At 57.7% G+C, this 12,712-nt stretch overlaps 1 protein-coding gene and 1 long non-coding RNA gene across 4 annotated transcripts; one reads left to right on the top strand and one right to left on the bottom strand.

Annotated features, from left to right (window-relative positions):
* The first annotated feature begins 560 nt into the window (after positions 1 to 560).
* Positions 561 to 6,733, top strand: LOC115290305. Of its 3 annotated transcripts, XR_003908045.1 has the most exons (5): positions 564 to 1,388; positions 2,334 to 3,421; positions 3,514 to 3,736; positions 4,192 to 4,341; positions 6,279 to 6,733. It is a non-coding gene; the product is annotated as an uncharacterized LOC115290305 (long non-coding RNA). The 3 variants fall into 3 exon arrangements; XR_003908043.1 differs by having other exon boundaries at positions 561 to 1,388; positions 3,514 to 4,341; XR_003908044.1 differs by having other exon boundaries at positions 566 to 1,388; positions 2,334 to 2,687; positions 3,514 to 4,341.
* On the bottom strand, positions 3,814 to 10,987 carry OSR1 (odd-skipped related transcription factor 1). The gene is given in 4 exon segments (XM_029938251.1): positions 3,814 to 4,606; positions 4,608 to 4,719; positions 5,483 to 6,182; positions 10,727 to 10,987. Coding segments are annotated over 3 exon segments (981 nt in total). The 5' UTR covers positions 6,151 to 6,182; positions 10,727 to 10,987; the 3' UTR covers positions 3,814 to 4,405.
* Positions 10,988 to 12,712: the final 1,725 nt, after the last annotated feature.

The following is a 12,712-nucleotide window of genomic DNA, read 5'->3' as shown; positions in this document are numbered from 1 at the left end:
ACCCATCAGTCTGGCTCTTGAAATGGCCCAGAAAGCCAGGCTGAATGGGCAGGGGTGGACGACCAAGCCTGTGCTTCCAAGAGCTACGCTGGTCTGGAGTCCAAGACCTCCGTCTCAAAGACCCAGCTGGGAAAGTCTGGGGCCGCACCATCCCTGCCGGCCCCAATCCCGGGGACCTCCGTCGGACCACCGTGGCAGCGCTGCATTCGAGGTGCCACAGGGACTCCAAGGGCCTCCAGCCCGCAAGAACCCAGAGCTGCCCTCTTCAGCGTCAGCATCTCTAGTGCTCCCAAACCTCCAAAGCGGGCAGCGCCCGCGGCGCCAGTACTACTCCGCGTCCGTTAAGCCTGAAAGCGGGACACAGAAGTCTGCAGCCACCTGCCGCCACCTCCTGCCACCGCCGCGGGACGCTGAGCCTCCAGCGCCTGCGGTTCTGCGCGGCGCACTCCGCGCCTGCGCGCAGAGCTTGCGCAGTGGCGGAGGCGGGGGTTGCACGGGGCGAGGTAGGCGGGCCCGATATCTCGCAGCAGTTGGTGCAGAGACCCTGAGAGCGGAGAGATTTATCCGAAGCCGCCAGATTGCGGAGGCGGGTGCTGTGGGGCGTGTTCCCTCATTCAGGGCACCTACCAACGCTTGGGGTCTGTGGAACCTGTTGATGGAAATGAAAGATTTGCTGGGCGGGGCCGAGAAATGTGGGAGCCGTAGTATCACCGCCCATCTGTGACGTCATAACACCTCATACATGAGATACGTAGACCTGGCAGAGCCAGGGCGAATCTTGCCAAAGGCCAATGTGACGTCACAGCGCCTCAGTGCCTTGGAAGGTGGCATGGATTCCTTTGAGCCAGCTCTCCAGACACCAAGACTGGGGGGGAGGGGCGGTCAATACCATCACAGGTCCCACATTCTTGGAACTGATATTATCTCTAGGAGCCCTAGACCAGCCTGCCGCATTTCTTCTCCTCCACCCCTCCCACCCTAGGCTAGCTCTGACTCCCGAAGCCTAGAGGTCTGCTTGAAAAAATGGTTCATCCTACACCCCAGACCCTTGGCTACATTTCGGAAGGAGGAGGTGGAAACTAAACCTCTTCTTGGGAAGAAACCCCTGTGAGCTTTTCTTTCTCCACGGCGCTACCGATCTTCTCCCAGAGCACCTGGAAGCTCCAGCCTGCCTCAAGGGTTTCTCGTGCCTTCTACCTGTTCAGCAAAGAGGTCCAGCCGAATAGCCCCCACTCCCTTGCCCCTCATTGGACCTGATGGCCTAGCAGCTTAGGGAAGGGCTCCCACTGAACTCTTCTCTTGTCTCCTTCACTCCCGAAAGCTGGGCACCTGAGACCAAAGAAGCTTAACATCTGAGGACTGGGGCGGAGAAGGATAGGATCTTCTAGGTGGGTAGGGGAGCGTGTGGGGGGTGAGGGGGGAGTTGTCCCCTTCCAGAGAGGGCAGGCAATAAAACCCACCCAAGTGTTTCCAGCATTCTCATTGCCTTTTCTTGAGACCCACAGAGTAGGAGCTGGAAACTGTCCCCCAACCACATTACCTGGGAAATGTAGCCTGTGTGATGTCTGGTGGCCAGAAGCCCCAGCTTGCCCTTCCACTTGTCCTTCCACTTGCTGTGCTGTTACTACATAGTCCATGATCAATCACTGTCAAGAGTGTAGACGCAGCGAGCTATGCTGAGAAGTGGTTTCTAGGTCCATCAGGATCATAGAACCATGGTAGAGCAAGGCACGGTAATGGCATTGGGAGTGGTGGAGGTCTTTGGGCACTACCCTGCCCCACTCCCAACCCCCTATCTACAAACCCTCTGCTGGGAATCCATTCCTCTTCACTTGATATCGAAAGTAAGTTGCAGGGCCTAGGATGGAAGGATGGGGATTCAGGTAACCAGAGGTAGCACGGCTAGAATGGAAAAAACTCGCCTGCAAACCTCCCCCATCTCACAGCCTTCTCCGAGGTCTTTGGGGAGGAGCTAACTGCGGAGGCTCTTGGTGTCCTCAGGGGGGGAGTGGGGGCTGTCTAACTTGGGGTGGAGGAGTTGGGGGGAAGGGTGCACAGCAGTAGTAAATCCTCAGGAAAGATGGAACCCCAGAAAGAGAAGAGGAGCTGAAGGAGGTGCTCTCTCAGGTCCTCAGGGGTGCCGAAGCTCTCTGTGGCGGATGTATGCACTCAGGCAATGTCGTCTTGGAACAACCGTGTCCCCTGACCATCTGGGGCTAATGACAGAACCCTAACACACAGCATGGCCAACTGCAGACCATACTACGGACTGCACTGGCTGGGCTAAAGCCAAGCCCCAAACCCACTGACTAACTTTCCCTCTCTCCACCCAGAAATCACAGTTCTCTGGGATCCAGACTCCTGGTCACTCCTCGTGAAGCTGCAGGAAGAAGAGCTGTGATCTTGCTGGACTAGCGGAGATCCCCCAGGCCGGCCAAGACCCGGCAGCGCACGGTCCTCATTCGCAGTGGGCCGTGGGGCCGGTCAAACAGTCTGGCAAGACCAGGCATTTACAGGAATGGTGGACAGGGGCTGCGGCGGGGAGTTCTGCGGAGTCCTGGACAGGACGCACTGAGGTGCCCCAGTCCTGGTCCGCCCCCTCCAGGCCTGTCCAGCAGGGGGCAGCGTGGCTCCGAACGTGGAGGACAGGGCTCTCGGCACAGGCCCAGCCAAGGCCACCCGGACAAGTTGGGTTCCGGAACCGCGGAGTTCAAGCCCACAAGGGGAGGGGGGCATGCCCAGTGGAGGTGGGGATGGTGCAGTGAAAGGCTACAGCGTTTAACTCGTACAGCCTGGACTTCCTTTCTCAGGCCGCAGGGCTCTGTCTGAGGATCGAGCTCTGGGTCCCCGTTGCAGGGAAGCGCGGCCCAGCGGTCTCCGCGGCCGCTGGGCTCCAGGCACAGAAGCCCGAGAGGCCGAGCGCTCGGCTTGGGAAAGGCCGCGGGCGCCGCCGCCGGCACCGCCCTGCGGTCAGGACTCTGGAGCTGAGGGAGCCCCGCCCCAAGCAAGAGAGCCCCCGGCGGCCTGGCCTCTAATTGTGGGAAAACTAGACGCCCCGTGGAAGGTTCAACTTGTGGAGGGAGGACTCAGATTTCCCCTCCTAAACTTCCCGGGCCTCCCAGGGCGCCCGCCCCCGCCATTCCCGACAAGGCTTTAAAAACTGTAGGGAATCTTCGCGGGCGGGGAGCCTTGCTCCGGGCTGGGGATGAGCCCCAGCCAGAGAATTGTGTCTGGGGGATCCTAACGGAGGGAGGGTTGTAGGTTTGGGGCTTTGGGGAAGCAGCAGTAATTGTGCATTTGCGGGGGAGTAGGTATCGGGGCCCCAGGGGCAGTACTGGTCCTGAGGCTATAAGTGAAGGCACCCCCCGCCCCCATCAACGCGGATGTTGGAGGCCATTTAGGGAAGCCTTTGGTTGGAGAGGTGGGTGACATTCTGTCCCTTAGTGGACCCTAATCGACCCTGGCACCCGGAGACCTTGTGATTTGATTTTTTTTTTTTTTTTACGGCCGAAGTACTGGCCGCAAGCTGGACTTCTTGTAAACTACCAGCCCCGTGGAGGTGAGGAGTGGGGACACTGAGACCCTAAAGACCGAAGTGGAGAAGTGACGTACGAAAATCAACATGGGGCCGGGTCCGAAGTAGACCAACACAGGAAGAGAGGAGACTTCTCCGCCCATCTCAACCCTATATCACCCCAAGAAGGCCGGGTTTCCAGAACTGGGCAGGTTGGAGCGGGTAGGGAATCCTGCTCCTCTGAAGGAAAGAAGCCTCCCAGTGTCCTGGGTTTGGGACGGGAAATACCCATCCTGCAATGCCTGTAAAATAACCGTTTATTTCATATTTTAAAAAACTCCAGTGATAAATGTCCGTTACCGATGGTCAGCATAAAGTGCCAATCGCAATACAATGCCTTGCTCCTAGCCGGCTGTTCGCTCGTGGTGACGGGGAGGCGGGGCAGGGGAGCCGGAGGCCGGGCCCCCTGCAGCCGCCATCCGAGTCCCAGGGCCCGCGGCCACTGGCTGCGGGGCAGGGAGGGGCGCTGCGCGGCCCGGCGGTCCCAGGGCCCGGCGGCTGAAGCAGATACACGGATTACACTTTCGCAGGCTCCCGGGGTGGGGACGGAGACGGGAGGAGGGGGTGGAATCTGCAAACGCATAGAACTTCCTTCCCTCTCCCCTCTCTCTCCGCAGGCAGAGTTACAAGCTTATATGGTCAAAGAAAAAAAATAATAAAGAAAACGTATAAAATAACAATAGAAAAAGTAATACTTCTGGGAGAGGCGCCGCTGCGGCTCCGCGGAGCTTTCGTTCTTTTTTTAAATGCAGTTTCCCTTCCGCCACGTGAGTACCGCCTTTTGGCCAAGACTTTAGCCGCGTCCTGGGGGAGCCGCCCGGGCGGCTGGGGTCACGGCTCCGGGCGGGGCTCTCGAGTTCCGCGTGCGCCCGGGACCCAAGGGACAAGTCTGGGATAGGGGAAGGTCTCGGGAGCCCCTCCCGCTGCCCGCCAGAGTCGCCTTCGGCTTCTGGTCCCTCTGGAGGAGGGGGCAGCGTGACCCAGGGTCCTGGTGACCTGGTGGCTCTCTTTAGCATTTGATCTTGGAGGTTTTGAGCTCCTTCACCTGTGAGTGTAGCGTCTTGTGGACAGCGAGAGTCCTGGACTGGCAGAATCCTTTCCCACACTCTTGACACTTGAAAGGCTTCTCTTTGGAGTGAATGTATCTGAAAGCAAAAACAGAATTAATCTTTGCACAATGATGTAATGTTATAAACAGTTATCTAAGATCCCCTCCCACTGCAAGGAAGAGCTTGACCTCAAAAGAAAGGGGTGGGGGTGGGGGGACCTAGTGAGGAGTGGGCAAAATGCTGTTTGTGGATAGAGTAGGGAGGTGACGGAAACTGCAGGCAATATCTGATCCATCTGATCCGTCAGCAGGTCCAGCTAGGCCCACCCCTGCCTTTTCCCGGAGGGGCGAGCACTGCCTCCTTATAAGGTCTGGGTTAACAAAGGTGAATGAGGGGGCCTAGGGACAGGAGGGACAATTTGCTGGAGCAGTGCTGTCCAAGTGGGCAGCCACTAGCCGCATGTGGCTATTAACATGAAAATTAAGTAAAACCAAAACCTTAATTTCGCAGTCCCACTAGTTACACATTTTAAGTGCTAGGCGGTCACACGCATCACGGGCCCCACTGCCCGTCATCGCAGAAACTTGTACTGACAGCGCTTGCAGATCGGCAGGTGGAAAAAGGGGTAAGAAAGCTGCGCGTGCCTGTCTGAAGCTGGAGGAGACCTGACTTCTCCCCTTGCTCTCTCCACCCACGCTCCAAGAACCCACGCCTATGCCTTTTATGGCTTCCTTTGCGATGTTAGAGAATTCCCGGAAACTGTGAGGCCTGGAGAGCCAAAGTGGGGCTCAAAAACCACGTCATTAGGGAGGAGGATGGTGAAGACAGTGACAGCTTGGGGGGGGGGCACCCGCAGTACCTGTGGTCCCTTAGGTGGTCTTGCCTCCTGAAGGCTTTATGGCAGATGTCACAGGTGTAGGGCCGCTCATCGGTGTGCGTCCGCTCGTGTATAAGGAGGTTGTAGGACTTAGTGAAGTGGCGGCCACAGAACTTGCAGACGAACTCCTTCTTGGTCTTGGAAGGCAGGCGTCCCCTCGTGGGTTTCTTTTCGGGGGACAGCTTGGTGACATCCAGGAGGGCACCCAGCCCACCAGTGGGGGAGCCAGGACCCTCCCCCCGGCCAAGCTTGGACGGATCTTCTTGCGTGGCGGCCAAAGCCAGATTGGCAAAATCAAAGCGCGGCTTGGTCTTGAGTGCAGAGGGGCCGCTGCCTCCAATGGTGATCTCAGGCTTAGGCTGGATTACGTGAGGAAACCAGGGAAAGGCGGGCAGTTGGAAGCGTGTGTCCACTAGGCTGGACATGGCGCCCGGGACTTTGGAGAAAGAGGAGCGTGGCAAGTGCATGGCAGGGTAGCCCAGCGTCCACTGGTGCAGGTGCACAGCGTGCAGTGCGCTGAAACCGTACAGATTAGGCAGGTGGTCCGAGGGCACCGTGGGCAGGCCGTTCACCGCCTGAAGGAAGGAGTAGTTGGTGAGCTGCAGGGATGGGTGAATGGGCACTGGCGCTGGCAAGGTTTTGCTGCCCATGGTGGTGGCTGCAGTGGGTTCTCAATCACAATCTGCAAGAAAAGAAAAAAGGGAGAGAAAAAGAGAAGTTCAGAGTAGGTCACCCTCTTTAGGAATTCGAGCTCAGCCACACCCTCTCTGTCCCCCAGGGTGGACGCTGGGAGTCTGAGACCCTACTGAAGGAACCCACTGCCGTCACAAAGATAATGGAAGCCTCTCTGATGCAAGGGCTCCCTCCAAATGGCCTTGGTGGAGACACACAACTTGCTCCAGAAACCAGCAGGAAACTAAATCCTATGCAATGCAACCGACTTAAGCGAGGGCCTCCAGTGTACAGAGCACTAAGAGAGGCAGAAGCACAGGAAGACCAGTGTGTGGAAATTTACATCCACACAAGCCTGAGTCAACACTGAATTGCTCTCTGCTGCGAAGAGAATGGGAACTTGGAGGAACACTTACACGTTCACGTGAAGATAAACAAACAGAAATGCGCAACAACAGAAAAACACAGATTCACACGTTGTGAAGCAGAGTTGACAACAAGGTGCAAAGACAAACTGAGATGATCAGTGTTGTACTGCTGAACAAAATGCAGGAACTGGTGTGATTGTGTTCCTGCACGTGCTTGACTGTGCGAATGCGCACACACACACACACACACACACACACACACACACGGGATTCACGGAACCCATGCAGGGCCTCCCAGACACACAGCATACATACAGACATACCCAGATCTGTACATCTCCCGGCTCCTCTGCATTCAGCTCTACTAGCTGACCTTCGCCGTTTGGCTTCTAGAAGCCATGTCATCTTTCTCCTCAAAACTCTCAACTTTGACCTCAAATTTGCTTCTTTGCCTCACTATTAATGAGCCTGTTGACACCACCCTCTGCAGCTGCTTACCTTAGTCCCTGGGAATTGTGTTTGCTTCAGTGAAGACACTAATACCTGCATTCATTTACTCATTCAGTCAAACATCTGCAGGCACATACAAGGGCGCTCCAGTGCCCCCCTCACCCCATAAAACAGGGGGCAGTGTCTCTGGGCTCTTGGATGTTTGTGTGAGCAAGGACACCTGAGCAGGGGGGTATGCTTATGAGCTACAGTTTTGAAGTCAGGCCTCAGCTTCTATGATCTCTGTGCTCTCCAACTGCAAGGCCAGGAAGCTGAAGTGACCAGCAGTCCTGCATCTCCTGGCATCTCCTGGTCAGGCTCTCCAGCCTCCATGGACAAGTCTGGGTTCTGCAGAGAGACCTTTGATCTCCACACCTCCCAGACATTCTATTCCGTCCGTCCAATGGAAGCAAAAACACAGAGAAGGAAAAGTAGAAAGTACTCCGGGCTCTTGGGAAGCTCAAGGGCTGAACTCTCTCAGCTCTGAGCTGAGGGCTACTCAAGAAGTCACGGAAGGAGCAGGGTGCTTGGGGCGACCTTCTTTGCCTGTCTCAATCCCCTGCTGCCCACTTTTTCCTTTACCCCCCCAGGTCCCCTCTTCTCTTGCTCAGATTGCTCCTCTAACCTTCGGTAAGCCCCCCTTCCTGGGTTGTGCAGGGCACTGCACTGCTCCTTCCCACAGCTGGATGCTGACACGGCCCAGGCAGCTCCCCGAGGCTAGCTTACCCTCACCCCAAGGCCCCAAGGCCCAGTCCGACTCCGCAGCATTTCACTGCCTCAATGCTTCTCATGGAAGATTGCCCTGCCCATTCAGGAAGGGGGTATGGACAATCTTGACGCAGAAACCCTTTCCCTTGGAAGCTGGCAGAGAAGTCACTGGCTGAATAGTAGGCCCTAGAGAAAGGTTCTGCAGGGGGTGGAAAGTGCAAAACACTAAAACCCTGAGGAGATTTCCCCACTATAGGTTACATTAGCAACCAGATGAAAACCCAGTGGAAAGGCAGCAATTAACTCAGCCTCAGGATCTGAGGACCCGCGCCTTGGAGGCAAGAGTGCCCACCCAGCAGAAGAGCCAGGGCTTCCCTACCAGTCTTTCCAGCTGCTTGGATCACTGGTGGCCCCCGGATCCTAGAGCGCTAAGACCCCGCTAAGCAAAATTCGAATTGGGCCAGAAAGAAAGCTGGGCCGTATTGGAGCTGGGGAGGAGAGGGGAGGGAGAAAGAACTCTTGCCAACTTAAAATGTTGGCCCAGACTTATGTGATTAGGTGAGGTTAGCGCTCTTTGATTTGCTGTCACCTCTTCTTCCCCTCCAGGCGCTGGAAATCAGATCCTTATCTCCGGCTCCCTGGCCGCCCGGTGTCACCGGTGCCTCCGCTTGCGCCTCTTGGTGCTCGGCCTACCGGCGGCCAGGCGAACCGCGGTGGCAGCGGGACTGCGAGTTGCAAAAGGGTCCGAGCCCTCACGGTGCCCGGGTGGGGAAGCCACCAACGGCGGGTACTAACCGGGCCTCTCCTGCCTACCCTCTGGAGCGGAGAAGACCTTGGGCTCCGTAGGGGGAGGGGGCTTTTGCAGCCATCACTGCTCTTGAGAGCCAACCTTTCCGGGCTATCTGCCCGATCTTGTTTCCCCCAACACTCAATTTATTTTCTTCAGCAGCTCAGCCAGTTTCTTATTTTCAGCCGCATTCCGAGGCCAGGGCTCCCCAGGCTCTCGCCAACGACTTTCCGGGGGACGAAATTCGTTGGAAACGTGGCTCCTTACACTAGTACCCAGAATGGGCCAAATGCACGATCCGGTTTCAGGCGGTCAACTAAGAGAAAAACAGAGTCTCACACTCGCCTCTCCAGCCGGAGACGATGAACGAACTCCCATCCCCTCCGAGTCCCCTTGCCCTGACCCGCGGGACACTTGTGTGAACGCTTTAGATTTTTAAACGCGACGGCAAACACCTCTCCCCGCGCCAGGCATCCGCTGGGCAAGGAGCTTGAGTCTCGGGATCTGGGAGGTGCGGGTAAAGATCCCGACTACACGCCGCAGAAGCAATTCGCGCTTCCCAGCCTGGGTCCCCTGCGCAGTGCCGCCGCTCCTTCCCTCGCGCTGTCGAGCGCCAATCCCAGGTCTGCAGCCAGCCCAATGCCGGGCATTAATGAAGTGTGCAGAGTCTATTAAAGTGGTTTATTCGGGGCTAATTGAGCGTGAGCGAGTTAACTGCTTGCATTAATGAGGACGGAGCGAGCTCCACGAGCTCTCGCCTGAAGGAACCCAGCAGCAGCCCCAGAAAATCATCTTTGACATCGAATCCCCAACACGCGTGGTGACAGGCGACCAGACCCTTGGTGGGAGGACTAACCACCACCGGATCCTTCTGTCGAATTCTCCCAACGAACGAGATCGAACGAACCCTTCGGCTAGGCGGCCATCCCTCGGCATTTAAACGCCCGCTGCGTCCGTGGCTGTCTGTTCCCCAGTCTTAATGAAACCGCAGTTACTTCGGGGAGTCTCGGATAGAACATCTGCCCACTGGTCGTCCCTTGTCCCTGTCAGCCCTTGTCTTCTCTAGGAGGCCATGAACCTGGGAGACCGACTTGCTTTGCACGTGGTTTCTGTTCCCAAAAGCCAGCGCGCAGCTCTAAGCCCGGTTGAAATTTACCAAATTGTGGCAACAAAGAAACCTTCGCAGCTACTTTACACTCGGAGAGCCTATCCCGCTACTGCTCGAGCTGTTGAAAAAGGGCTGGATGTGGGTTTTCGTTCCGCCGAACCAAGACATTTCGGGAAAGAAAGCAGTTCCGCAGGCAGCCCCTCACCTCTTTCCCCTCTCTCCTCTGGCCTCCCCCTTCCCTCCTGAAGGCTGAGTTAGGGGACAGTCAGAGGGAGGAAACGAATCCTTGCCTTCTAAGCCCCAAGCCGGAGACATTCACGGCACCCGCAGCGTTTCTGCCACTTGGGCGTGCAGGTCTCCAACTGGGAAATAGTGCCCGCACCCCCCAGCCCCCCTGCGCGCTTCCCTGAACCGAGACAGTGGCAGGTTACTCCCCAGGCACGGACTACACAGAGCAACCATCCCAGAAAGAACACCCCGAAGTCAGAGCCGAAGTGCGAGGTGAGGTCAGGCGCGCGGCCCCGCGCTCCGGGTCCAGCCGGCCAGATACCTGAGCGCAACTACGCAAAACAACCAACTTGCACGAAAAGCGCGACCCGGCTGGGGCATGCACCTGTCCCTGGCGCCGTCGGCTGCGGCCGTGGCCATCCATCCATCCTCTCTTCCTTCTTCGTCAGCTAAAGTAGGTCAAACTGCGCTAGGCGTGCGTCTCGGGAAAGTTTTTGCCCGCTGAAGTTTCTTCTGTTTCTTAGAGGGGGGCCCACAGGCTGACTTCCGAAGTCCGCGGGCACCTCGCCGCGGATTCCTAGGAGTCTGGCCACGCGAGGGGCAGTGGTGGAGGCCCGCCCCCTCGTTCCCCCGGAGGTCGGAGGCCGAAGACCCCTCGCGGGAAGTACCTGAGCTAGCACCCCCAACCACCCTGGGCTGCAGCTGCTCTTACTTTCACTAAGGTCTTGCAGCCTCCGTTTGGCAGGAGGAGCTTTCTTCTGGGAGGGACACAGAGAGAGGAGACACCCGCCGCGCTGTGACAGGGGACCCGGGAGCGCTGCCCCCATTCCCCCTCGCCGAGCAGGGGTTCCCAGGGCTGCAGTTACCTTGTTCCGCGGCGGCCCCGGGCTGAGGGCGTCACTGGGGCTCCCCTGCGGGGGACCCGGGAAGCCAGAGGCGCTGGATTCCACAGGCACCCCCGGAGCTCTTGAGTCCTGGCCCCTCTCTGGCTGCGGGGACTCCGAGCGCCCGACGCGCGGGAGCGCTCCACTGCCCCGGAGCCCTGCCCTCCGGGGGATGGTGAGCCCAGCTCGCAGCTCCCTGGTTGGGTCTGAACCGGGAGCGGCTGAGAACTTGCTGGGGAGAGACCGAGCTCCGACTCACTCATCCCTTAGCACCGAGCCGCCTACTTATTTTAATCCACCACCCTCCTCCCTCCCTCCCTCCCTCCTTCTTCCTCCCGCCTCCCCTTGCCTCAGGATTCCTCCCCTCCCTCGCCTGTCCCCCAACCCTGCCCTGCGCCTGCGCACTAAAAGACAAAGTTTTGCTGACCCGGGCAGCCAACTTTGGCAGCTGCGTTCCCTTTGCCCCGGCTTCCCCGGACCGGCGTCCCCTGCTTTTCGGTCCTGTGCGACCCCTTTTGCATTGTTAGGCCCACGGTGGCATCCCCGGAGTGCTAGAGGAAACGACCTCAGGCAGAGGAGAGCAGGCTAAAACTGCGCACTTCTCAGTCCTATTCCTTCCCACCTGGGACACAAGCCTGTACAGGGGTGCGAGTGGGAGGTGCCCCAGGATCCCTGCGCCGAGGCGTGGACTCCAGCGCACTTTGGCCCCTGGCAAAGTCGCCCTTTCTCCCAGAGGCGGCGGGCCCTAAGTATCCAGCAGCTCCTGGACGTCCAGGAGCGCTCACCGCCAGGGCAGGAACCCAGACCTGAATGCCTATGGCTGACCCCAGACTGGCTTGTGGAGTTCGGTGGAAAGATCAGAGGTGTTGGCTGGGGGAAGAAGGGCAAGAAAATATCTGAATCCCAAACCCTCTGGGATTCCACCCTGACGTACAGTCTAGCTCTTCAATCACATATTCATTGGTTTGGGGAGTTCAGAGATCAGGCTTCAAAGATCCTCCGCTCCAGGACCTCTAAGCCCAAGGAGCTGGTTCCGGTGGCATTTGGGACCCACTAGGGGTCAGGATTCGGGCTTCGAAAACGTGTCTTCATTCCTGCCTTAGGGCAGCACTCCTACCTTACTGACTACTGGGATCTGGGAGCTGCCCTCCAGCTGACCCCAGCCCTGACCTCTCCCTGACACCTCTCTGGAACACTGGGTCCTGGGTTCAGAAGGAGGCAATGGTGTCCCAGGGCCTGGGTGGGTCCAGATTTGCACCACTGCACTCCCAGGGTTTGCACCAGGGTTGCTGCTGAGTGACTCACCCAGCCCTGGGAGCTGGATCCTGGCCTCCGTGGGTCTCTAGCGTATCCATACCGTGTCTCTGGGGACAAAATGCGAAGTCCAGCTCTCCTCTGAAAAGCTTATGTGACTTTTTAGGGTGTCAATTCTTGATCCAGAGAAATGATAGTGGAAATGTCCCCCCCAAAAGACATAGTTGGAGAAGACCCTTGTCTTATCCACAGGGCTTTAGGACAGAACCTGGCCTTTAGCCCCTAGGTAACTTTGATGGGTGGGGAGAAGGAAAGGGAGAGGTGCAGTTTTTGTCCCAAAGGGACTGAACTCATGCCCTGCCTCAGATCAGTGCTGGAGTGAGGGACCCGTGTCAGTTTGCCTGTGCAGCTGGAACCTTGGCGGCTGCCAGCATGGGGTGACATTCTGGCCAGGGAGAGGATCCTTGGGAGCAGAAAGGAGCTGAGACCTCTCTCTTCCCTGAGATTCCAAGGGAGTAAGTTCCAAGAGCAGGGGAAGGCCTGTAAGGAAAGTCCAGCAGGGTGTTCCTGGCTTGTGCTCACTCCTACCTTGGTCCAGGGAATTTGCTTGTACCAGTCTTGGGCTCCCCTAGGAGACAAAGCTCAAGAACATCCATTAGCAGCAATGAAAGAGAGGTCCACAGCTGGCCCCTGGCTGTCCAGATTGCCTAGGAA

Source organism: Suricata suricatta, chromosome 4 (genome assembly GCF_006229205.1).
Source record: "Suricata suricatta isolate VVHF042 chromosome 4, meerkat_22Aug2017_6uvM2_HiC, whole genome shotgun sequence".
Lineage (NCBI taxonomy): Eukaryota > Metazoa > Chordata > Mammalia > Carnivora > Herpestidae > Suricata > Suricata suricatta.
This window is presented reverse-complemented; position numbering and strand designations above follow the sequence as displayed.